The 25,224-nt window shown below is 50.6% G+C and overlaps 1 protein-coding gene across 1 annotated transcript; it reads left to right on the forward strand.

Moving 5' to 3' along the window:
* Positions 1–844: 844 nt before the first annotated feature.
* Positions 845–25,224, forward strand: waca (WW domain containing adaptor with coiled-coil a). The gene is given in 15 exon segments (XM_030099903.1): positions 845–1,049; positions 1,186–1,216; positions 1,899–2,091; positions 18,196–18,287; positions 19,557–19,672; positions 19,770–19,885; positions 21,855–22,133; positions 22,217–22,339; positions 22,423–22,473; positions 22,476–22,549; positions 22,551–22,571; positions 22,646–22,770; positions 23,665–23,885; positions 23,962–24,088; positions 24,172–25,224. Coding segments are annotated over 15 exon segments (1,680 nt in total). The 5' UTR covers positions 845–1,008; the 3' UTR covers positions 24,242–25,224.

Below are 25,224 nucleotides of genomic sequence, written 5' to 3' on the forward strand. Positions count from 1 at the left end.
CAAAGGTCAGGAGGGCGTGGCCACACCACAGAGTTTGATATTTAACCATGAGACAGGGAGTGCCATGTAAGTAACCTGAACATGGGCCATTCAGCGTCGACCTTTACACTTCTGATCACAGTCATACGATAATAACAACCATCATCCAGAGAACAGGAACTCTGCTCCACATGCTTCAGTCACAGTGAGGCTCCACTGATCACAGTCCGGCCCTCATCATTGACCTGGTGGATGAAGTGGGATATGCTTCCAAATGCTGCTTGCAACTTTATTTTTTAATCAAACTTTTTACCTTTATCATGAAATATTGATGTCAATAAATAACTCTTAACTGCGATGTCACAGTTTTACCACTAGATGTCAGCAGAGAACAAGTCACGAACTGCTGGCCTGTAAATTGTAAATATTGACAACATTTTATTCGGAAATGGCTCACATGCGTTATTTGCTGTAGTTTTGTAAACTAAAATGTATATATTTATTACAACATATTCCTCTTTGAATCACAAACAGGGATTTTCTGAAGTTTTGGACGCTGCTGGCTGGACTCCGGTCACTGTGAGTCCCGGATGTTGCCATCGACGGAGAAGTGGGTTGCAGTGAGGATGCCAGGTTGGACAGAATTCCGCTTATATTTTATGTTTACTTCACACATCATTTACTGAATTTAGTTCAATTTCTGAAGTGTATGATAAAACACATCAGCTAACTGATGTTTAAAAACAACAGTAAGAAGGTGTGTAAGAGTAAGAGAAGAAATATTTGCTCGATGTGCCAGCGCTGGCTGAGTAGCCGCACCTGGCGCCCCCCGCACAGCCCCTCCGCTCCGGCTGTAGTTGATCCAGCCCCGCTGCGTGTGTCTGGGACGGACATGGACTGAGTGAGGGCGCTCTTTCCTCCGAGAGCAGAGCCAAACCCGACGATCTCAGCTCGAATCCGCCAGAAAGAACACCACAGTCCCGCTGTCAGTCTTTCACATCCCACTCTAAACACACTAACACGGCATTGATGGTAATGTATGCGAGGAAACAACCGAGACTCGGCGATGGGTAAACACCTTTTTTTCCCTTTGGTTTTCATTTTCCTCAATCCGCCATCTTTCTCACTGAAAACAGGAATAAGTGTGTGGAAACTCGAGTGTTTGTCGGCCCCGTGCCCTCACGACTCGCTTCTTTGTGTTTGCAGGTGCGACCGAAGAGATTCTCAGCCCTATCAGGTACCCGTTAGCCGCGTTAGCCTGATTAAAACACTCCAGCTCGGGCTTCTGGAGCCCCGCAGGCCGCAGCCAGTGCGGAAAAAAGCCCCCAAAAAGTGCACGGTGCGCCCTCAAACTGGCCCCCGAGAGCCGCAAACGCCCCCGAGCGGGTTTCTGAGTTATAAACCACGACTCGGACTTAATGTGATCGTCGAGTTCAGCCGTTCAGGGGGAGTTCCAGACGGGTTTTATTGAAGCTAACGTTAGCCTGTTAGCTCCGATTAGGCCTGACCGCAATCTGTCATTTTGAACATAAACCCTGCTAGTTTAGCACTAATATATCCGCAAATAAGTACTATCAACGAATCAGTCAAGTATTCATACTGCAGTAAGACGCGTAGATTATCTGCTGAATTGTTTACTTAATTATTATTACCACTATCAATTAATGTTGTAAACGTGAAAACATCAGGTTAATAAGCAGTGCCAGTGTATCTAATGTCATTTACCAAGACCCTCATCACTGCTCTGAGCCTTTAAATATTAACCTGCATGAATAGAGAAGAGCTGTGGAAATGAGCTTGTGAAATATTTAAACTTTGATGTGCCTTAAACAGGTATGAATGTTTCCAGACATCTTCCAGGTGATAAACCCTCAGAGTCTGACCTGCAGGACGGTAACCGTGTGATTTCTGTCCCGCAGACTCTCAAATACTCGTCCAAGAGCCATCCGGGTGGGGACCACCGGCACGACAAGATGCGAGACTCCTCGGACGTCACGCCTCCCTGCAAGATGCTGCGGCGGTCTGACAGCCCTGAAAACAAACACACAGACGGCACGGGGCACGGCAGAGTCAAGGCCGTCCACACACACCGGGCCCGGGACAGGGACGGAGGTGAGCCACCCAGCCGGCGGGGTTCTTGTTTTGATCAGCTGTAGCAGGAACGCAGTGAAGACCGGCCGGTTTAAATCCTGTTAACAGCGTTCGGCTCCCAGAGCTGACTTCTCCTTCCCCGTTCACTGGTCCTGATGTTGGACCGGCTCTTTCAGGTTTCCAGACATCACATCAGTGCCGGGTCTGTGAGGCCTGTGTGCTGAAGCTTAATGTCCAAATATAAGAAGAGTCAGATTATTCAGCTTTGTGTGAATACAGTGTGATATGGCTGAATTCAGTGAGGTCTTACTAATTTAACATTTTGATTAGACAGATATTTTTAAAAGATGTCCAGTTCTATCCTGATAAAATCTAAAGTTTGGTTTCTTTGTACAAATCACCTCAGTTATTATTGACAGGCCTGCAGTCAGGAGTGTTTTGGTTGTAGTGTGTGGGAGTAGCAGGGGTGTTAATGTGGTCTTGAGGGCCAGCGTCCCCGTGTTCCACACTCCTCCCTGCTGCTGCTCTCACTCTATTGATCATGTCTTCATCAAGCGTTGATCCAAGCCCGGTAGGGACCAGTCGCTGTGATCAGGTGTGTTGGGAGAGGCCTCTGGCTCCTCTGGCCCACAGCAAACAAGGCTTGATACACACTGACCACAGGTCCATTGTTCTGGGTTACCAGTGGGGTTCCCTGAGGAACACCCTCACCTCGTTGCTGGTTCTACTTATTAGTATTGATGCAAACTGAAGTGTTGGGTTGTTCAGCTGTGTCAACACGGCCTGAGCTTTGGTCTGTCTCCGTTCCGGTTTGCAGTCCCATTTCAGTTAATTGTCATTGTGATGATAATTCTTAGTCTTTACTTACATCCACTTTCTCCCTCGACCCTCATGTCGTCCGTTTTTCTCACACTGTTGAAGATGCAGCTCAGATTGGCAGCTCTTCCTTCTGAAGGGTCTCCTTTGTGTCCTGTGGAGCTTGAAGGCTGTTGAAGGTGGTCGACTCAGTTCAGGCTCATTCGTGGAAAGCACGAGAAGATCTTTTCTTATCTGGATCTGTACAACTCGTACAACTTTTTTTCTGACATATTAACTCATCATGGCTCCAGAAGCTGGAGGAAGACTCTTGCCTTGGGCGTGAGGTTTCAGTCCAGAACCGGGTTGAACCATTAGTTTCACTGCTTCTGGCCTTTTCCCCTCGTCCATCCAGTCCAGTCGGATCATTTCTCTATTAGTGATTTGCAGCATTTTCATCTTGAATTGTGGCGTTACTCCAGCCTGAAGTCAACATGGAAAGCTGGGATCATGTTTGTCTCTGAAACTAGAGAAAGGCGTCTCTTTCCTTGGACACATGGACACAGAACAAGAAGACATGGACCTGTGGTAGCGCTCAAAGTGATTTCCCCAGGTAGAACAGCAGCGGGCCACATTTGAACCCTCCGGTTGTTTGGTTCAGTCCTGATGGCTCTCGGTTACGTATCCGCTCTTCTGGGAGAGCAGAACGTTCTCCGGTGAGAACAGAGAGCCTCAGTTGCGTTTTGGGTGTGTGTTTACGTGACGGTGTGGAGAGCCACTGGAAACACTCCGTTTTAGAAACTGTTGTCGGAACGCTGCTAACGTGCAGCACAGCTGTAGTAAATGCTTTTTCTATTTCAAATCATGAGTTGAGGAGGATTTTCTCCACCTCTGACTCCGTCCAGCTTTTCCGCTCGGCAGAACGACTCCGTGACTCCAGAGGCATGATGGGAAGCAGCACCGTGCTCTTCAAGCACTCTGCAGCCTTTAGAACCTGTAGAGCTTTTTGACTGGCTCAAAGCAGGGATTCAGCTCTTTATAACTCTAACTTATAGTGATTTTGTCTTGAAGTCAAACTCCCCGCTCTCATTAGCATGTTTTGTAGCTGCAGCAGCGACACGCCGCCTGTCCAGCGCTGCAGAGGACGGTCCTTCACAGCTCGGGCTGGAGACGAGACGCGGGACTGTTACTCGTCTCAGAGTAACAGTCTGTGGAGCCACACAGCTGTCTGAGGGTTTCTGCTGCTGCTTAACCTCGTCTTGGATATTGATTTCATTGAGTCCGACTCTCAGTCAGATTTTAAGATTGAGATTAATGTCGTTTGAAGATTTAAAACAATAAGATATGTTTTCTTGCCCCTATCGCACACACCCCGACCCACAGGCCGGTGGAAGATCGTCCTTGCTGGTTTTCGGCTGAAAATGTTGTTAACAGCGCTCTAAGTGGAGCGTAGAGCTTCCTGAGTGTCGGTGCAGCTCAGCAGATGGTCAGCTGTATCCAGAGAGTTTTTCCTCCAGAGCCTCGGTGCTCACTGTGATCAGCCGGAGCCGTGGCGAATCGTGCTGAGGCCAGATCATCCTGATCAGTTCTGGCTTCTCCGCGGGTTCACACGTCCTCGTGCAAAACTCTGAATCCATCAGGCTGCCACCGGGGCGTCAGCAGCCTGGTGAAGGTGAACCGTTCAGTGCTGTGAAGCTTCCTGTCCACTTCCTGTGAAGATGTGGAGATTCTGACTCTGCACAGGCCAGGCTGAGCTGAGTGTTAATCCTGGGAACAGTGTTCACAATGCTGCTTTTTTCTAAACATGTGAACTTGTTGCTCTAGCTCCAGCTGCTTTTTTGTTCTCCTGTGGCGTTTCACCGTTCAGCTTCATTCAGTTGATGCTGGGACTCAGAGGAAGGACGGACGTCTGTCCTGTGTTTGTGCTGGTGCAGATCATGGATCGTCCATTTATTGTTATCGAGGAGAACTGCTCAATATTATCATGATATTGATTTGAGGCCATATCGCCCAGCTCTAACCATTAGATATTTTTCGGGTACAAGTACTTTTTCAATACCTCACGTACAGTACCGGTTCCTGAACGGTACTTTTTTCGGTTCCTGCCTTTACGGTGCACAGACGACGCCATGACTGCATCTGCACTTCCTGCCACTAGGTGTGCTGTTTGCATGTTCAACCTTATTTTACACAGACACCACAGAGGAAGAAGGGCTGCAGGCTCTCTGCATGTTGTGAGAGTGTGAGCCGGGAACACGTGGTCACATGTTCAACGATGCGATGCAGCGTTTTTTCAGTAAAAGAGAAGAACTGAACCATCGTTTCCGCACGGGGATTGGGACAACAGTTGGTGGAAAAAAACAGACGCCAGGCTCCCAGCATGTTTATTGACGCGCAGCCACTTTAAGAACTGAAACTGATACCCGTACGCACGTCTCTTGTTCGGTACCGGTCTATACCCAAGTTTTTCGGTCGGTACCACTGAGGTACCGTTAAACGGTACAGCCCTAGGTGGGAAGCTCCATCGCTCTGCTTCCTGGTGGTTGTGTCAGTTGAGATGATGTTCATGTGGAGCACGCGGCCAGATTCAGACGCTGCTCAGTGTCTGTCTTCATCAGAGTGTTTAGAAAAACGTGACAGTTCTGGAGGTTGATTGTATATATGAACATAAGCTGTCTCATGTTGTATTTATGTGAAGAACATCGGTCTTTTTTTCATCAGTGGAGATGTTTCGGTAGCGTTGTGGAGTGTTGACAACTGTTGAAGAGCTCCAGAATCATCATTTTTACAAAGTAAAGCCTTTTTGTCATGCTCCTGTCAGCCCCTGCTAAACAGCTGTGGAACGAGTTGTCAGAATGATGCCAGAGCCTGTTTCACTTCTCTTCTGTGCAGGTTGCTGGATGATAATGGGTTCTGATCGCAGATGGTGTTTTGTGGTGTACATATCGACTTTTAATGAAAGATAATACTTCTTTCGTATACAGCATGGGTGAGAGTGGCCAGGACAGAGGCCTCTGGTCCTCCAGGCCCACCTCAGCCTCCAGTCAGTGCCGTCATTCCGCCGGGTCCACGGTGAGCGGCGTCTCAGAGCCGTGAACAGGCTGACCCGTCTGCTCCATGCTGGAGCTAAACCATCCAGCTGCCTTCATATCAGAAACACCACAATATGAAGGCCGGCGTTCTGGACGTCACTTCCTGTTTCGTCTCTGCTCTCCAACCTCCTGGAGAGCTTAATGTCATGGAGAAACATTCTGAACAGAGTAAATATGTAAACATTCCAGCACATGTCTGTCAAAGGCAAACATGTCCTTCACTGTTATGTTTACCTCAAAGACAAATGTGATCTGCCGTCATAAGCACTGACGGGACGAACAGCCAGCGACAGGCAGAGCCGCTCTGCGCTCAACCAATCAGAAACCTGGACGGTCTCCGGTCCTGAGGTTCTCCGGCAGGCTGTCCCACAGGCGGGGGCCGCTGGTTCTGGATCAGAGTCCGCTGAGAGGACCTCAGGGTCCTCCAGGGTCCATATGGTGAAAACAGATGTTCTCTGTCAAACATCTGGTCCGTGGACCAAACCCGGGACTGCTCCTGGATACAAAGGTTTAGATTAACATGTTGAAATCTAGGAGATGTTAGTTTCACACGTCTTTACTTTATCTCCAGTAAAACCTTCAGATTAGTGGCTGTTGGATCATTATTGCTCTGACCTCCTCCACTTTCTCCCTCAGCTGGTCAAACTGTACTGACATGGATTTTTATGAACACGTGAAACTTTATTTCACCATTTTTCTGGAGAATTCATATGTTTATTCTCTGCTAGTCGAGCGCCACAGCGCCGTTGGCTCAGTTTTCCTGAGCGGCTCCGTCACTTGGAGCCTGTGGAGCCGCGGTCACTAAACAGAAGGTCGGCAGCTGCATTGTGAGTGAATGTCGTTATAAACCACTGAACATGTTCATATGGTTGCCTGAAACCTTTCCTGTGCGGCGCTCTCTGAGGGAGAGGAGGGGGAGAACGCATTGAGGACGGTTACCGATTAAAGTCAGTGTAATCACTCTGGAAGAGCCAAGAATCAAACTGTGAAATGATGTCTAATGAGTAGATTATAAATTAATATCACGCTGTGGACCATTAGAAACTGATCTGATTGATCCGTATCATGTGAATCAGAGATCAGTCCTCTCCCGGCTCTCAGCTCCTGCTGCTCAGTGGTTCTAGTGACCCTGGAGACGTTCAGATCAGAACTCTTCATCAAGAGGTTCTCGGTCTAAAGCAGCAGAACTGAGAACACGCCTGGATCAATACTGGGCTCTGCTGGGTGTGTTGAAGCTGGGAGAGAGCTGGAACATGCCGGAAAGGTTCTCTCCAGGAACCGAGGTTCTCCAGGAGAACACTGGTTTGATTCCTTTGGCTTATGTTTGCTGAGAAACAGCTGGACCTTGTTTGAAAGTATGAAGGAGCCACAAAGTGAGGGGAAAAGATGGCGGTAATCATGGAATCGTCTAATGGTTGCAGTTTGTTGGTGACTTTCACCTGGAGTTGTATTCATGGTGAAACTTGACTGAGGAATAGTTTGATGAAGTGTGAGGGTTTGAGGTTTGGGCTGTGCTGCCTTGCCTTCAGGTGAAGTCAGGACCATAGGGGTGAACCAGTCCAGGTCTTCTCCAGCTGTGCCTCACTGACACGTCCTGCTCTCGGCCTCAGTTGTGAACCTGGTTTGACAGTGGTGTGAAGTCTCGGTGGAGGCTGTTGAACCTCCCTGGGTGATGCACGGCTCCAGAAGACCGGTTCTTATAGCCCTGGTAGTCGCGGTCCGCTCCGTCTCTGCACAGCCTGTCCACATGTGATCCAGATGACGGCGTGATGGATCTGCTCTGTTGGTGCTGGTGAATCCAGGAGAGCAGCAACACTGCGTTCTGTCATGAATGAAGCTTTCTGTATCACCGACAAGTATTTACTACGACTGCAGCTGCAGCATTTCAGTGTTTTCAGAGGCTCACAGCGCCACCCTGTGGTGAAAGTGAGGCCTACCATTTCAGATCTTGGACTACAGCTTTAATTATCAATTCAGTCTTTGAATGACGTTTTCCATCAGCAGTTGGAGGATGAAGCAGATGAGCTGAGGAAAGGGTCCATCATTCTCCTGCTGGTGTTCTGTCAGGTCACATCGTCTGTACTTGCAGCAGCAGTCTGAGGAGATCTGGCTTCATTTTGCTTCAGATTTGCTGAGGGTGTGTTCCCAGACAGCGTTTCAGTCATGAAACCCGCCGTCATGTTAGGAGAAGCTCGTTGTCGCTGTCTGGAGCTGGGAGCTCCCAGCTGGAAGCAGCCGTCAGAAGGGGATGCAGTGTCTCAGTACCAGTCTTGATGGAGTTTAGTGGGTCTGGTTGGCCCGTACGACCCAGTCATGTGGAAATAAGGACTCCATCATGCTGTCATGGTGTTTGCACAGAATTCTGAGTCCACCTTCTGAATATAGACTCATCGTTCAGTTTTCAGAGCTTGAATCCAGTTTTCCAAAACGGAGGGGATTTCTACTCGAGAGAGACCGATGTGGTTTTTCCAGGGCCGAGGCTGATTATCTACAGTTAACGAGGCCCATAACCGACATTTACAGCTGATATTCATTTGAAGTAAAAGTGATAACAGTGAAAGCTGACTTCCATAGCTCCTGTACTTCCTGTTTGTGTTTCGTGGGCTAACGGCTGAGTTTTGAGTTTTTCATTACCGTTTGTCTTTTTCCGAGTGGGGGAAATATCTGCCTGTTAGTGTTGAAGGAATTACCGTTTTGTTCAGTCAAATGTTGCTCAGTTTAATTTTTTTTCAGCAAGTTCTGCGACTAATGTGCTGTTAGCATGTCAGTGGGTTTTCCCATACAAGTTATCATTAAGCTAGCGGGACTTCTTTTTTTTTTTTTTTTTTTGTTAGCAAATGTTGTGCTTTACTGTGCTTCACGGCATCTTGTCTGTGGAAATCAGAATTCAGCCTTTACAGGATTAATCTGCCCGTCAGGAGACGATCTCTTCTCTCCTCTCCTCTATGCACGTACATCTATGGCTCTGCTGGCACTGTGCATGCAGCTCTCGCTGCTGATTGGCTGTTAGCCCTGCCGGCTCTGGGTGTAGCCAATCAGACGGTGCTGTGGGCGGGACGATGCTGGAGGCAGAGTGGACTCCAGACAGAGAGACGCTGCTGCGTCTGAGGCAGAATAATCCGTTTCATATTGATGTCTGACTGGCCATCAGGTTAAAAACAGGTTGATGCTGGTATGTGTCAGGATGCTGAACATCGGCCCGGCTGCTGATCCATCGATCCCTGATGAACACACTTCAGGGGCGATACTACTAATACTGCTACTATCCTGAAGTCCTGCAGGGTGTTGAAGTGTCCGACACGGATTCCATTTATTTTTACATCCAAGTCGATTCAATTCAGCTTTATTTATGAAGTGCCAATTACAACATGGTCGTTTCTAGACTTCTTTTACAGAGAAACCCAACAAATGAGAAAGCATAAGCGACTGTGGAAAGGAAAAGCTCCCTTTTAACAGGAAGAACCCTGCAGAACCAGGCTGAGAGGAGAACCCTGCAGAACCAGGCTCAGAGCAGGAGAACCCTGCAGAACCAGGCTGAGAGGAGAACCCTGCAGAACCAGGCTCAGAGCAGGAGAACCCTGCAGAACCAGGCTCAGAGCAGGAGAACCCTGCAGAACCAGGCTCAGAGGAGGAGAACCTGCAGAACCAGGCTCAGAGGAGGAGAACCCTGCAGAACCAGGCTCAGAGGAGGAGAACCCTGCAGAACCAGGCTCAGAGGAGGAGAACCCTGCAGAACCAGGCTCAGAGGAGGAGAACCTGCAGAACCAGGCTCAGAGGAGGAGAACCCTGCAGAACCAGGCTCAGAGGAGGAGAACCCTGCAGAACCAGGCTCAGAGGAGGAGACCTGCAGAACCAGGCTCAGAGGAGGAGAACCCTGCAGAACCAGGCTCAGAGCAGGAGAACCCTGCAGAACCAGGCTCAGAGGAGGAGAACCTGCAGAACCAGGCTCAGAGGAGGAGAACCCTGCAGAACCAGGCTCAGAGGAGGAGGCTTTCTGCTGTTCCGGTTGGGGTGAGGGGACAGAAAGAGAAGGAGACAGGACAGAGAGTTTCTTGTATCTACATACAATTCATATATAAACACAGGGTACATACCACTAGTCTTTATCTTTTAGTTTTTTTGTCACAGTTTGTTCCAAACAAGAAATGTTCCTTGTTGATGAATGTTGCTTGCATTGTGAAACAGAGTTAATTTCACATTTACACTTCTCAGCTTTACCTTTTCTTAACTCGCGTTCCTGTCAGACTCTAAATCCCTGTGGTGTCGGGAAAAAAGGACCAAAGCTCATTTCCAGCTGGCATTACAGCCTCAGACAAGCAAGATGTTGGAGCTTGTTCTGTTGCCTCAGTCAGATGAGGAGGAGAAGAGCCTCTTCTTCTCTTCGCATGTAGTACTCTGGTGGACGTGACTGCTATGCACTGCCCCCTGCAGTTTGGGCGGCGGAGCATAAGAAGATTCTGTGCAGAAAGCATAAAACAGCCTTGACATGTCGGAGATTTGGGATCTTTTTCGATCGCAGCTGCACTAAATAACCACTAGAGGGCTCTATCTCCATTGAAATACCTCAGAATGGAATTAAATGAGTACTCATTAGTTATCAGATCAAAATGTTGATTCCATCTCCAGCCATGGATGCTGTTCAGCTGTTCAGCTGCTGATATATTCAGTGTCTTGTCATATTTCTTTGATTGACTGTGTGTAAAACCCCTCATGCTAGTCTGAACCGCTGATAGCTAGCTAGTTAGCTAGTGCCGATGCCAGCAGCAGCGTCTCTCCCTCCAGCTGGTTGTGGTGTTTCCCTGGCGGCTGGTCTCTGCTGTGAACCAGCTCTTCCTCACACAGCCTCCACAGCAGTGTCTGCTCTGCTAGCTTGTTAGAAAAGCTGCCGCACAGCGCTCCGCTTGTTGTTAGCTGCCATCGAGTGTACTTGAACGCAACACATGTGGCCACAGGGTTTTTTTTAATGGAAAATTGTGCCCCATGCATCTATTATGTATGTGGATAACTAGAGGAACATTTAAGTGCATAGTTAAAGGGGCTGTATCATGCAAAATTCACTTTTTGTATGTTTTAACCTTGTTATATAGTTATTTACTAGGAATGTTCAATACCACTTTTTTTCAGACTGATACCAAGTACGAGTACTCACCGATACTTTTGATACATAAAATTTAAAATAATGCAGTGACAGGTCATTTTTGAAAAATGACTTATTTCTAGAGAAAAGGCAGCACAGCCACTGTTTAAGTCCAAAATAATCGTCTGAAAAATAAACCAAACTACTCTTTGAGTTTTACGCTTATGTAAAGCTGCATTAAGGAGTTTACACGTTTTATGTGAAACAGCGCCCCCTGCAGGCCTTGGATGTAATGCAGCTTAGTGAAAAACTCGTGCCGGTGGCTTGCGAGCATGGAAGAGAGGAACTCCTTCCTCGCTCTTTTAGTAGCGCTCGAATAAGATTTAAGTTTCTTTCAGCTGGTGGAGTCTGTGTGGAGCTGTGGCAGTGCTAGAAGCCAGTCTGTTCTGACTTTCTGGAAGATCCTGCTCAGTTGTTGCTCACTAAGCATCTGGCGGAGTAATGGCGGACATAATGTCGGGGCGACAGTAGCTCAGTTGGTAGAGCAGGTCGTCTTATAACCGGAAGGTTGGCGGTTCGTTTTTTACATACGAGCATGGGTCCGGGCTTCAGCGCCCTGTAGGGGGGGGGCATACCGATGGATGCCGGGCAGTGCGGTGTAACGGAGCGCACCGCAGAGCGGGGCGGCACAGAACGGCGTTCACACGGAACACGGGGTGTTTAAAGAAAGATTTTTTTTTCCCCCATACATTTGCCCTGGGTCCGTAGCGAGGTGTGCCGCGGTCCACGTCCGCTAATTGAGGAACCCGGTTATACACTTTTTTAAATGAACTAATTTTAACGCTTTTAAATGAACCAAAGTGCAAGATAAATTATTTTCTCTGAGTTTTACACGTTATGTGAACTACAGTTTTTAATGTCCTCATTTTAATGATTTTTTTTATGGACTACAATCAAAGAGAACCCCTGAGTTTTAAGAGCTGCTCTAAGAGCTGCTGGTGTTCTTTGTGCTGCTTTCGGATCGGTGCTCTTCAGCTTCTCGGTCTTCTGCAGAGTTTGCCGTCGAGTTGCTGCAGGAGTTTTTTTTTTTTTTTTCCTTTTTTCCAGCACAACAGCGTCAGACTCTCGTCCACAAGCTTCGCCCTGAGGTGTTTCAACAAATTACTAGTGGTAAATGAAAAAGATCGCGCACCTCCTCTAGCAATTTTAGCATTGCAGAGTTTGCATTCTGCAAAGCTCGGCTCGTTTTCACTTGTATAAAAGAATTTCCACACCGGCGGAGTTTTGGTGAGACGAGCAGCCGTTCTGGATTCATCCTGTTGTCTCTGCTCTGGATGAGACTCATGGAAAAGTCAGCCCGCTGCAGTGTAGCTCAGTCTGTCAGTGCCCCGGAGAGGAGGGCTTCTTCCTCTGTCATGGTTAATGGCAGCTTGCATCCCATTGGGTTGCACTACCGCCATCTGCTGGTGAGGAGCGCTCACTACGCCTGGGATTTTCTTGCCTTGAGTAACGGCGGCTGGCATCGGTAGCCTTCAAGAGTACTCCATACTTTGAAATGATTCCAGTATCGACCCAATACCGATACCTGGTATCAGTACTCGCACATCCCTATTATTTATTCATCAACCCCCCCCCCCCCCCCCCCCCCCAAAGCGGGGTTTTTCCTTTGTGCCTGTGTGTTTGAGCTTTCCTTGTTTTTCTCCTGCTCAGAGAGGCAGCCCCTCCCAAAACAGTCTTGTCTCTTCCAGTGACGTCTCTAGCAGCAGAGCGCTCCCCTGAGCCTGCCCCCCCCTCCCCTGAGCCTGCCCCCCCCCTCCCCTGAGCCTGCCCCCCCCCCCTCCCCTGAGCCTGCCCCCCCTCCTCTGAGCCTGCCCCTCCTCCTCTGAGCCTGCCCCTCCTCCTCTGAGCCCGCCCCTCTCCTCCCCTGCAGGTGCTCGGTCATGAAACGGCCGAGCCAATCAGCGTTGCGGTTTTTTTTGGCGACTTCCGGTGGCTAAACCGGAAGTGACCCCATCACTGCGCGTAGCGGCAATTATGGACTTTAACTTAAACCATCGTCTGAAAGCTGCAATAAGTAAAGTTATAGCTAAAATACTAAGTATTACAACAAGAGCAAGAGTCTGCGCCTGGTGAGTTTCTAACAGGAAAAGACGTTGTTGCGTGTCTTTGCTTGTAGGGAAGCTAGAGCTTAAAGGCCCGTCCATGCTTCACATGTCTGCGTGGGTGCGCGTTGGTCCGCATGACGTAAAAATTGTCATGAATTCCTGTCCACGCGGACCGATTCCCGGACATCCGTGCAGCAGCCAGATTTTGAGACCGTGTTGCGCACAGCTCACGGAAGTGTGCGCCTGCGCCAGAGCACCACAGCAAACAAAACATGACGGTAAAGTGAAAGTAGACGGAGCTCCAGCCTGATGGCTCCACTTAAAGACACCGGAAGAGTGAAAAACTCGTGGAAAGAGAGAGAGACTGTCTGGAGGGAGGAGGAGGTCTGCAGGCAGAAGTGAAAGTAACTAATCACTCCGGCACCGCCCCGCGATTCAGAGACAGGAAAAAAAAGGCTAAATAAACTTAAATACTTAATGATAATGTACTGACAGTGTATGTGCTTAATTTTCTCTAATCTGTAATAAAGACGCAGATAAACAGTCTGTAGTGCCGGAAAAGCTTCTCTAGGATGCGTGGATCACCGCGCCGGCATGGAACGCGCACAGCTGAGCGCAAAATGTAGTATGGGAGAAAGCGTGTGCACATCGGTTGTGCGCGGACGCGGAAACGCGTACATGTGAAGCATGGATGAGCCTTAAGAGCTAAAGCTAACACTTAGAGAAGCCAACGCATTTTGATGACGTATTTGTTTTGAAGCGCTGATTGGTTGAAGTAGCTGTCAGTCAAAGTCCACAGGGGGAGAGGCGGGATTTTCAGTGAAACGGAGCGTTTTCTCTTCCAGGTTTCGGAATTGGTCCCATAAAATCTTTTATTTCACACAAAATGACTTTTCCTTAGCGCCAAAATAAACTGTTACCATGTTAATGCCTGTAATAGGGTTTGGACTAGCTAAAAAAGCATGATACTGCCCCTTTAAGATTATCTGAAGCTTTCAGGCAACATGATCACCCCTACAAATACTACATGTACTGGTGAGAAATGGGGGAGGCGGAGGAGGAAATGGCATATATGGTTATTAGGGGTGGGACGAGACACAAATTCCACAAGGGGGGGGGGGTGTTGGTGCTGAGCTGTGGGGAGCGGTGCGGTACTCACATGCAGCGTCGGAGCGGCGCAGAGCAGTGCTCACACGGAGCGTCGGGGCGCCCCTTGTACGGCCACAGCGCCCTCCGCCGTACACTGCGCCCGAGGCGGCCGCCTAGTTCCCCTATTCCCGTTCAAACCACAGCGCACAGACGACACCATGACTGCATTTGCACTTCCTGCCACTAGGTGTGCTGTTTGCATGTTCAACCTTATTTTACACAGACACCACAGAGGAAGAAGGCTGCAGGCTGCAGGCTCTCTCTGCATGTTGTTAGAAAAACAGTGTGAGCCGGGAAGACGTGGTGAAATTTTCAATGATGTGATGCAGCGTTTTTTCAATAAAAGAGAAGAACTGAACGATCGTTTCTGCACGTTTTCTTTACATCATATCAATTAAACTGTATCACAAGTAGTCTGTGGACTCAAAAGACCAAGATTCCTTGCGGATAGAACATGTGCAGAACAGTATTTCATGTCCCTTTCGACCGGGTTTTTAAATATGAATATGAGCATACTCAGGGTTTTGCACATGTTTACATGGCTGTGCGCCATGTAATGTATTATTCCGTCAATATTCCAGTTAATAAAGAGTTTTTGCCTGCATGTAAACATACTCAATCTCGGCATTTCGATCTCGCGATATCTCGTCCCATCCCTAATGGTTATTGATCTGTTCTCCATGTACCTGTTTACGCGTGTAGACGTCCTGTTTCTGTGCTGATTAGTCTCTGAAGGACTGATTCTCCGCAGTCACAGTCAGGAAATGACTAAATCACACTTTATCACCAGAGAGTCAACTCTGTGTTTGTGTATTTTTGCTGTAATTCAGTTTTTAATGTGTCTTTTCTCTGTCCCTCCTCTTGCTCGCCTGTCTGCCGCTCTACCATGGAGGCCGTCTTTCAAGCTTTTTTCCTTTTTCATTAATTACTGTAACCACACTCACCGGTGTAGCCAGATGTGAAGCTGATTGTGTAGTTGTGCTTGGTTTCATGACTGGTGAAGAGGTGAACATGGCACTGGTGTTTTTCAGTTTGCCGATGTGTGGAGCAGGAATCGGCCCAGCGAGCAGGACTGTCCTCCACTGTCAACGGTCCGTTTGCAGGAACAGATGAAATTATGTGCGGTCCCTGTAGTGTAGCCTCAGCGGGTCTTCTGCTGTGCTGCCTCTTCAGACTTGAGCAAGGCAGTAGTCTCCAGGAGTACTGCCGCTCGCTTTAAACACCACTGTTGATGATTGATTGTGAACAATTCCTGAAGTATTTCTACCAGCAACCAAAACACTGAAGTCACGTTTCCCGTTCCTCATTTTGAACTTCAGCTGCATTTGAATCAATCGGTCAAGCTTTGGCTGCTTCAGCGGCTTTTTTTGTTGCTGATATTTGATGGACTGAACCACAGGTTTGATTTCCTCTCAGAAGACCCGGGGTGAAGCCCCTCTGAACTCTCTCTGCAGTGTGTTGATGCTCTCTGGGGGCTGGTACTGCGTTCTGAGCTGGTGGGAATCCTCAGCGCTCGCCACCCTGTGTTGTTTGATCTGTGAAGTGTGTTCACGGACCTGGAGTGTGACTGTTAGAGTAAAGATCAGCGCCGTCTGGTGTCACCCCGTCAGTTCTACCCATCCTCCTGGCGGCGGTGGGGTGTTGTGTTGACAGCCGGTTCTGGAGTGGAGGAATTTAAGAACGTCTCCTTGGCGTTGACATGTGGACGAGCAAGACGCACGTTGACTGGAAACAGTGTTACAGCTTCGCCTCTCGACCTCTAACCCCGCCCCCCTGCGGGCGGTGCAGAGTAACGTGGTGGTGGTGAACTCCGTGGTGCCTCAGCAGGTCTTCAGGCTGCTGGGCTGGGTGGAGGCTGCGCTCTGCCCTCTGTCAGCTGTTGGGCCTGCAGGCTGTCTGAGCCGTCTTCCAGTTGACCCTCTGAGCTTAGCGGAGCGGTTCAAGCAGAGCACAAAGGTGAAAACTCGGCCACACACGGAGCTAACGCTACAGACGTGGACCAAGGCAGTGACTCAATCCAAGGAATCTTGGTTTGTACAAGTTTTTCTCAGCAGGTCTCTCTGATCCCCGTAGATTAATCTTCATGAAACCTCATTTCTTGTCCATCAGTGTTTTGCGTTCTGTGAGGAAACTGCTCCCACAGGCCTCACTTCTTCAGAGCAGCTTCAGCTTCACCTTCTGATGGTTGGACTGTGGCTGTCCAGCCTGCTCTGTGCTGGACGTGTCTGATGTTAAGAGCAGTGTTGCTTTCACATGTAAAGCAGTTGAAAAGGCGCCGTCGGCTCATTACTGATCCGTCCCAGAGACACGCCTCAGTTTTTGTCATGGAAAATGATGCTGGTGTTTGGAAAAGGTTTGTCGGCACGTGGTACGTGGTGTCGGGACATGCTCGTTCAGCCAGACCCCCTGCAGGGCTCGCCGTCGGAGCTTCTCTGGTCCCGGACTGGTGAATGGACTCTGTGAACTCGAAGGTCGGCCAGAAGCTGACTGGCAGTGTGGCTGCAGAAGCTCCTGAAGGGTTAATGAGGCAGTATCTTCTAGGGCTGGACGATTATGGCAAAAATAATAATCATGATTATGTTGATAGATATTGAAATCACGATTAATAACCACGATTATTCATAATTCCAAAACTTGAGTATTTATTAAACTACAACTTGAAAGAACAATCAAAAACAAACTTATAAAAATTAATATATTAAATAATATCAATAAAACAAATAAATAAAAATAAATACCCAATCTGCATGCATTTCTGTAAAACTTGCAAAAATAGCAAAATGCAAAATACACTAATAACTCAGTCAAAAACACAGCCTGAAAATATTCTTTGAACTCTCTCAAAAACTATTTTAAATCACAAAAGAGGGGTTGGCTGCATAGTTAAACACTCCCTGTAGTTAACTTCCTACAGGATTTTGGCGAGGAAGACGAGTCTGTTCACCTGGTCTGGCTTCAGCGACTAACGAAGGCAGCTGACAACATTTCCACCTGCGCTGAAAACCCGCCTGATGCAGCACTTGTGGCAGGATGCTGGATGTCCGACGACTTGAAGCCAAAATGCTTCCAGATGACTGAAGCAGTCCGACCTTTCTTGTCAGCTAAAGGCTCCTTTTCTGCCATGTTTGTAAACCGCTTCCTTCACGTGCTGCTGATAGAGCCCTGGCTGTGGCTGCGTGCACAAGGTGCATTCATGGTACTTTGGCAGCGTAGGAAATTACATACACGCCGCGCCGTGCAGCTAATTAATCGTTTTTCTCTGATTATAACGTTTTTATGATCGTGAGTAACCAAAATCGAAATCAAGATTAAAATTCAATTAATCGTCCAGCCTTAGTATCTTCCTCTCTGTTTTACCCCAGGCTCTGTCTTCCTCTCCTGCTGGTGCTTCTGTAGCACAGTGACAGCGCCATCTAAAGGCCTGGCTTGTGAAGTACCTGGGGTGTAGTCCTTGTCATGTTGTGTGGATGTGGATATTTCCTGCTGCGACGCCGTGTGATGTAGTGTGGTGTAGCCCGGGTCTGGGACCCGGAGGAGCAGACGGTGGACTAACAGGTGGCTCAGGGACAGATGGACCTCCGGCTCTGTCATACCTCAGCTGATCAGAACTCCACATCACACTGGAAACATCTGGAACCACATCAGCTTCAATAACTTCTCAATCCTGCTGCTTCTGTTGTAATCGCTCCAGCGGTGGTTACAGTGCAGCCTCAACAGATGGATCAACTGGATATGAAGTTTAGGAGCTTATTGGAATGACCCAGTGATTTTGTGAGCACGTCTTTTTATCCTGCAGGTGTAGGAGACGCTAGCAGATCGGTGGAGCTGTGTGTGGTCTAACCTGCAGGGGCTTCTCATCCTGCTGTCGGTCCTGACTCCTCTCTCGCTGTGCTCTCGTCTGTTGCAGGGACCAGTTATTCTCCTCAAGAGAACTCTCACAACCACAGCTCCCTGCACAGCTCCAACTCACATTCGAACCCCAGCAAGACCTCAGACACAGTAAGTAGCCCTGTGGTCCGGAGCAGCTGCAGCTCTCAGGTGTCGTGGAGGACTGTTCTCTTCTCTTTTCTGCTTACTGTTGTGTCTTTTGAACTACTAGGCCTGCCGTAGTGCAGGTGCACACAAGGCATTGTGGGTGTTGTAGTTGTTGAGTCATTGTTCAGCTGATTCTCAGTGTAAGTTTGCCCATAGTGAGACATCTTGCTGAGTGTGTGTTGTTATCACCAGAGATGAGATGGTTAAAGTAGAGCCATATGAAATCCGTGTTAACGGAATCGTGGAAATGACCAATAAAAATGGAATTGGAATAAAACGCGGAATATTAACCTAATCTGGCCTGAAATTCAGTTTTCGGGAGAAAATGGAACCTTACAGTGCAAAGCAAGCATGCCGGGGGGACCGCCTGAGCTGCTGCAACGTGTCCGTCACTTAAACAGTGTCCCTGACATGCTAATACTAATGCTAATGCTAACACAACAACAACACCAGTCCAAGCGAGCTGCGCCCTCCCCTCACACATTCAAAAGTTACGAAAACTCCACGCTAAGCGCTAAACACAGAGCAGAACAGGACACGGACTGTTATGCCTCAGGGGAGGAGAAGCTTTTTTGTAAATGCTGTCAACGTCCCGTGGACTGGACTCGCAAAGACACATGTTACGGTGGAGTGTTTATTATTTATTTCTCTTTAAATGTAATTTTGAAGTATTTCTTTGTTGCAGCACTTTAAACATTAAATGGACTGTTATATCCTATTAAATTGTGGACATTTATTCATTTCCACTTTACCAGACACTTTTTTTAATGGTAAAAATGAGCATAAAAAGCAAAATACCAAATTCAGAAATATTAAAACGGAAAAAACGGAATTTGGGAAAAAATAAAACAGATTTCATATACCTCTAGGTTAAAGATAACCAGGATAACTGATGAGTCCTCAACTGAAGTAAGGTTAATTGCAGCCGAGTCGCAGCCCCTCCAGGTTTCATTCCTGCAGTCAGGTGTCTGGTTTTGTCCCAGAATGCAGAGCAGCGCAGCTGAGGCGACGCCTGGCAGAGGCAGCTCAGGCTGAAACTGGAATTCAGAGTTCCAGACGTTTAAAGGAGAAAGCAGTCAGTCTGTCCCCGGCATCAGCCTCCCTCCACCGCCACGGCGCTCTTCATCCCACTGCTCCTGTACATTCACCATGATGTTACACTCTCTTGCATCACACACACACACACACACACTCTGTGGCCTCCTGTCCCTAAACGTTTGCTTCTCCCCGCAGCCTTACGAACCCGGTGACGACTGGTCCGAGCACATCAGTTCCTCTGGGAAGAAATATTACTACAACTGCAGGACGGAGGTGTCCCAGTGGGAGAAGCCCAAAGAGTGGCTGGAGAGGTAGCCGCAGCGCCCGATCACCGGTTAACCCGAGCCCCGGAGCAGCAGACGTGCTCACCGTCGCCGCCGTGTGTGTGTGTGTGTGTGTGTTTTCCAGAGAGCAGAGGCAAAAAGAGGCAACAAAGACCGCCGTGGTCAACAGCTTCCCCAAGGACCGGGACTACCGGAGGGAGGCCATGCAGGCCTCGGCGGCGCCCGGCTTCACCGGTCCCAGTAAGTGCTGCTGGCGCCTCTGGGAGCTCCGGTTTCCTCTCAACGCGCAGACTTCAGTTCCGGGGTCACTGCTGAGCAGTCTTCTTCGTGGCGGTGCAGTTTATGGAATGAAAATCAAGGTTCTCCTTTCTGAGTTGTGGATGAGATCCAGAGCTGCACAGATACTGGTTCCTCCGGACGTTCTGCTGATGTCCATCTCTCTTGATCACAGTGTCTGAGCTGATCAGTTGATCGCCGAACACCCACACTTCTGTTTAAATGAAACTTGAGAACCAGCCGTGATCTGCTCAGAGCATGTTCCCATTAATCAGCTGGAGGAGTGGGACTGACCGACACAGGGACTCAAACCAGGGACTGTTCAGAGCTGTGGCGTCGGGATTCTACTGGGGTTCATCTTTGAGACCAGTGTCTGGTCTGATACTGCACCAAGGACCTGTACTCAGACCAGTCAGCAGCAGGTAGACGAGAGATGGCCGGAGATGTCCACGGTTTAGAGATTCTGTAATATTAAAGGGGGAGTGTTAAGCAAAATCCACTTTCTGAGCTTTGTATAAAGCTACAGTGTCATTTCCCCATTAAAGAGACTCATGGAGTTGTTTCCTGAACCATTCACGCATATTTGAGCAATCCCTGAGTCTCCCCCTGGCAGCCATGTTGAGCCTGAAACGCTCCGTGCTGCACAGCTCCGCCCATAATGCACAGCTCCGCCCCAGCTCTGACAAAGCCTGCACAGCTCCTCCTGCACAGCTCGCTGCCCCGCCCCTCTCCACTCTTGGAGAATGCGCATGGAGATGGACGCTCTGAGGGGTCGCTAGCTAGAGGCCGCTCAGCTGAGGAGATTCTTAAAGAGACAGGGACTCATTTCCAGTGTCTGAGGCAGCCTGATGCAGAGGAACTTTGGATTTAAAGGTGTAATACGGGATGTTCTATTTGCTTTGAGTTCCGGGTGGATCATCTAAATAACTGGTGGGTCTGTTTGTCAATCATTCTGACGAGCTGCTCTCGTAAGGCCGTTCTTCGTGCTCGCTCCCAATAAGCTCCTCCCTTTTGCGCATTCAGAGTGTTTCTGTAGCCGTGAGCTTCTGTTTCAGGCAGTACTTACCGATGGCAAGTCTGACATAATGAAACTGGAACTGTTTCGGAAAACAAGCTTTATGAGGCCGAAGAAGCTGTAAACAGAGCCGTGCACGCCCGGAGAGATGGTCGCGCTCGCACGCTTCCGCCATTATAGGCGTTTCCTGGGAGAAGCAGGAGAGCCGGGCGGGTGGTCTGGCGCATGCGCGTTTTTCAAAAAGTGAGTAACAGACGTTTGGCTTCGTCTTTTCTAGAAAATCCTGTATTACACCTTTAAGTTGTTCTTGACCCATGCAGCTTTCACCATCCAACTTTGAGCAAAGCTGCTGCTGGAGTGCTGTAGACTGATACTGAAGGACTAGAAAACACGTAATGCCCCTCCTTTAATGAGGATGACAGAAGTAAGACCGACTGTAAATGATTTTCTGAGGAAATATGAAGACGAGAAAGGTGGTTGGTTCAACACCAGCAGCTTATCCAGAAACTGACCAGCAGAGACATCTGGAGCAGCAGAGGTCCAGAAAAGAAGCACAGCGCAACATTACACCACAGCGCAGCAGCTACAGGCTCAGACACATGGCTGCTAGCATTAGCTAGCATTAGCCCCCACCATCAGTAAAGGCTGCGTTTCCACTGGATCTGAGTGGATCTGGAGCTCTGTACCGGAGGTTTGCCGTCTCTGCAGATAATGTTGTGGCGTGCGGGGGGGGGGGGGGGGGGGGGGGGGTGTTTGGAGGACGGGTGTCCTGACAGTGCTGGTACCTGAGAAGCAGCAGTTCCCTGTCAGACATCCAGCGTGATCCGTCTGTCCTGATGGACGGCTGTCTGTGCGCTGACTCCGTGAGGGTGGTGTCCTCTCTGAGGTGATGGCGCTCCTTCCTTCCTGTCTCTGCAGAGTTGACCCCGGTGGAGAAGCCCACGGCGGCGGCCACCACACAGTCCCAGTCTTCATCCTCCTCATCCTCGTCGTCGTCTTCGGGCTCGGGCAGCTTGAACGCCTCGTCCGCTCCCGCCAGCTCGTCGGCGTCCTCCACGGTCCCCGTGTCCCCGGTCCTGCAGTCCCCGGCCCCCCCGCTGCTGCAGGACCCCACCCTGCTGCGCCAGCTGCTCCCGGCGCTGCAGACCGCCCTGCAGCTCAACAACGCCAGCGTGGACATGGCCAAGATCAACGAAGGTCCGAGGGCGCCGGCGCTGCAGCGAGGGTCTCTGGGGTCCGGGTGGAGCCTGCCCGGAGCTGACCTTTCCCTGTTCCCTCAGTTCTCACAGCTGCTGTCACTCAAGCTTCGTTGCAGTCGATGCTCCATAAGCTGCTGACCGCCGGGCCGTCGCCGTTCAACATCACCACCATCCTGTCTCAAGCCGCTCAGCTGTCCAGCCAAGGTGAGCGCCGCCCGCCGCAGCGCTCGCCGCGCCGGCCACGCCTGTCGCCGCTCACCGCTCTGCTTCCTGTGTCCGTCCAGCAGCCCAGCAGTCCAACCAGTCGCCCATGTCGCTAACGTCGGACGCCTCGTCGCCCGGTCCTACGTCTCGCCCCGGATCAGCACGCCGCAGAGCAACGCCGGGCCTCTCAAGCCCCTCCTCAGCACGCCAGCCCGTCATCTCACAGACTAAAGTAAGAGGGCGAGGTCGGCGGGCGGAGCTCAGGTCTGGGATGACGTGTTGACTCCGTCTGTCCTCCCGCTGCAGGCCAGCACGCCGTCGGTGAAGCCGGCGTCTCACGGCCAGCCGGCGGCCCAGCAGCCCCTCCCCGGAGACAAGCAGCACGGCCACGACGGCTCCACGGCGTCTCCGCGCACGCTGCAGCGCCAGGGGTCAGTACGCCGCTCCGCCGCTCCAGACACCAGCAGTCTGCTGGGCTGCTGCTCCCCCTGCTGGTCGCTGCTGGAACAGCCAGTCTGCTGTGCCCTGTGGGTTCTGACTCCCTGTATGAGGACATGAGGAGTCTGGCTTTCACCTGATCTCTGGGGTCAGGGGTCACATGGCTATTTTTACCCACTTTTGATTTTAGGAAGAAAAACTGTTCTTAATTTTTTACTGTGGAAACGACAAAGATCACTTAAAGCACAGATAGCAACTTTTAAACGCCAATGTACAAATTCAGTTCACAAATTCACACGACCACTTGTATAAAACACCAGATTCCCTGCATGAGGCACAAAAAAGTGGAGTTTAAAGAGTAAGATAGAGGGTTTGTAAATGTGGGAAAGCAGCAGGAGGACAGCATGGACACGTGTCCTCAGCAGGAGGACGGCATGGACACGTGTCCTCAGCAGGAGGACAGCATGGACACGTGTCCTCAGCAGGAGGACAGCATGGACACGTGTCCTCAGCAGGAGGACAGCATGAGAACGATGGACCGTGTCTCTGAGCTGCTGTTCATCGATACGACCAGATGAAGCCTCGTCCCGCCCTGCCCTGCCTCTGATTGGCTGCTGCTCGCTGCATCCACTCTCCTGATTGGTTGCCGTCTGTTTCCTGTGCAGCGTGAGGGCTGACGAGCCAATCAGAGGCAGAGGAGGGAAACCAGGGAGATGCTGCTGATCAGTCAACTGCTGAGACCATGAGGCAGTGCTCCCCGCTCCGTCTCCACGGAAGCAAACAGTCGTGTAGACACTGAACGTAAACAGATGTGGTCATGTGACGGCGGTGGCGGAGCTCTTGGCGGTGGGCGGAGCTCTGACGGTGGTGTCTGGTGTCTCCTGCAGCAGTCAGAGGAGTCCGTCTCCCGGTCCGAACACGTGGCCCCGGCGGTGGCGTTGGCGTTGGCGGGCGGCGGCGTTGGCGGCCCCAGCCTGCCCTCGGCCCCCCCCTCCTCGGCGGCGTCCCGGCCCTCCTGCTCCTTCACCCCCACCTCTCGCCGCTCACTTCAACGACAGCCTCATCAAGCACGTGCAGGGCTGGCCCGCCGAGCACGCCGAGAAGCAGGGTCAGTGCCCCTCTAAACCCCGCCCCCGCCCCGCCCCCCGCCCGCCTCACCCCCGCCCCCCCTCCGTGTCCCCAGGCGTCCCGGCTACGGGAGGAGGCCCACACCATGGGCAGCATCTGCATGTCCGACAACTGCACCGAGCTGAAGAACCTGCGCTCCCTGGTCCGGGTCTGCGAGATCCAGGCCACGCTGCGGGAGCAGAGGTGAGGGGCCGCCGCCGCCGCCGCCGCCACGAGAGGCCCCCGCCCCCCCGGCTAACTCTGACTCTGCTCTGTCTGCTCCACAGGATACTGTTCCTCAGACAGCAAATCAAAGAACTCGAAAAGCTGAAGAACCAGAACTCCTTCATGGTCTGAGAGAGAGAGAGAGAGAGAGAGAGAGCAGGGGACGCATTGCACATAGCTGGAAGCTGTTCAGGTCCTCTTGAGCCCAGTCTTAACACACACACACACACACACACCACACACACACACACACACACACACACACACACACACACACACTTTGCAGTGGAGTGGACGTTGGGCCGTCTGGGCTGGAGAACCAAGCAGGACTGAGGAGGTTTTATGAGCCTGGCGTTTAGTGGAGACGGCGGCGGCGGAGGAGGCGGAGCCTGTAGATTCCTGTAGATCTTCTTATCCATGTTGTAAATAGGTTTTGTAGATGAAGCCATGGAAAGCCATGCCTATCAGACGCTTTGACATCCAGACTAATCCACGCCTGGGCGGCCGCTGCCTTCATCAGCTCGCCTCTTCCTCTTCCTCCATGTTAACCGGTCCGCAGACTCCACGCTTCTTTCTCTTCCTGTCGGCGGCGGCGGCGGCGAGCCGGATGCTCCCAGCATCACACACTGTCTCCTGTCGGTTCCTCAGCTCTGATTCGCCCCTCTTCCTGTAACCTCTGGGTCCGCTCCCAGAACCAGACGTGCTCTCAGGCACGGCGGACAGCCGCCCGCCGCCGCCGCCGCCGCCGCCGCGGTCCGGGCTCCGCCTGCAGCCCGTGGTGACCCTGCTTCTCCCGTCTGAAGACAGAACCCAGTGCCTGGTGGAGGGAGTGCTTTAACAGGACGGAGGAAACGGAGCCAGGAGACGTGACGGCGTGCTGCTGTGGACCAGGCCCCGCCCCCCGCCCGGCCCCCGCCCCCACTCTGTTCTGTGTTCATTCCGTTGTACAGCCGCTGACCCGAGCAGCGCGGATCTCAAAAGGTTTTATTTATACGGAGCTGTGGCGGAGCGCCATTCCAGGCCGGGGGCGGCGTGCAGCGACCTCCAGTCGGCCAGGGCGACCAGATGTCAAAGGTCAAATGTGAAAATGTACGTATTGTAATAAACATGTTAAA

This window comes from Salarias fasciatus, chromosome 9 (genome assembly GCF_902148845.1).
Source record: "Salarias fasciatus chromosome 9, fSalaFa1.1, whole genome shotgun sequence".
In the NCBI taxonomy this organism is placed as follows: Eukaryota; Metazoa; Chordata; class Actinopteri; order Blenniiformes; family Blenniidae; genus Salarias; species Salarias fasciatus.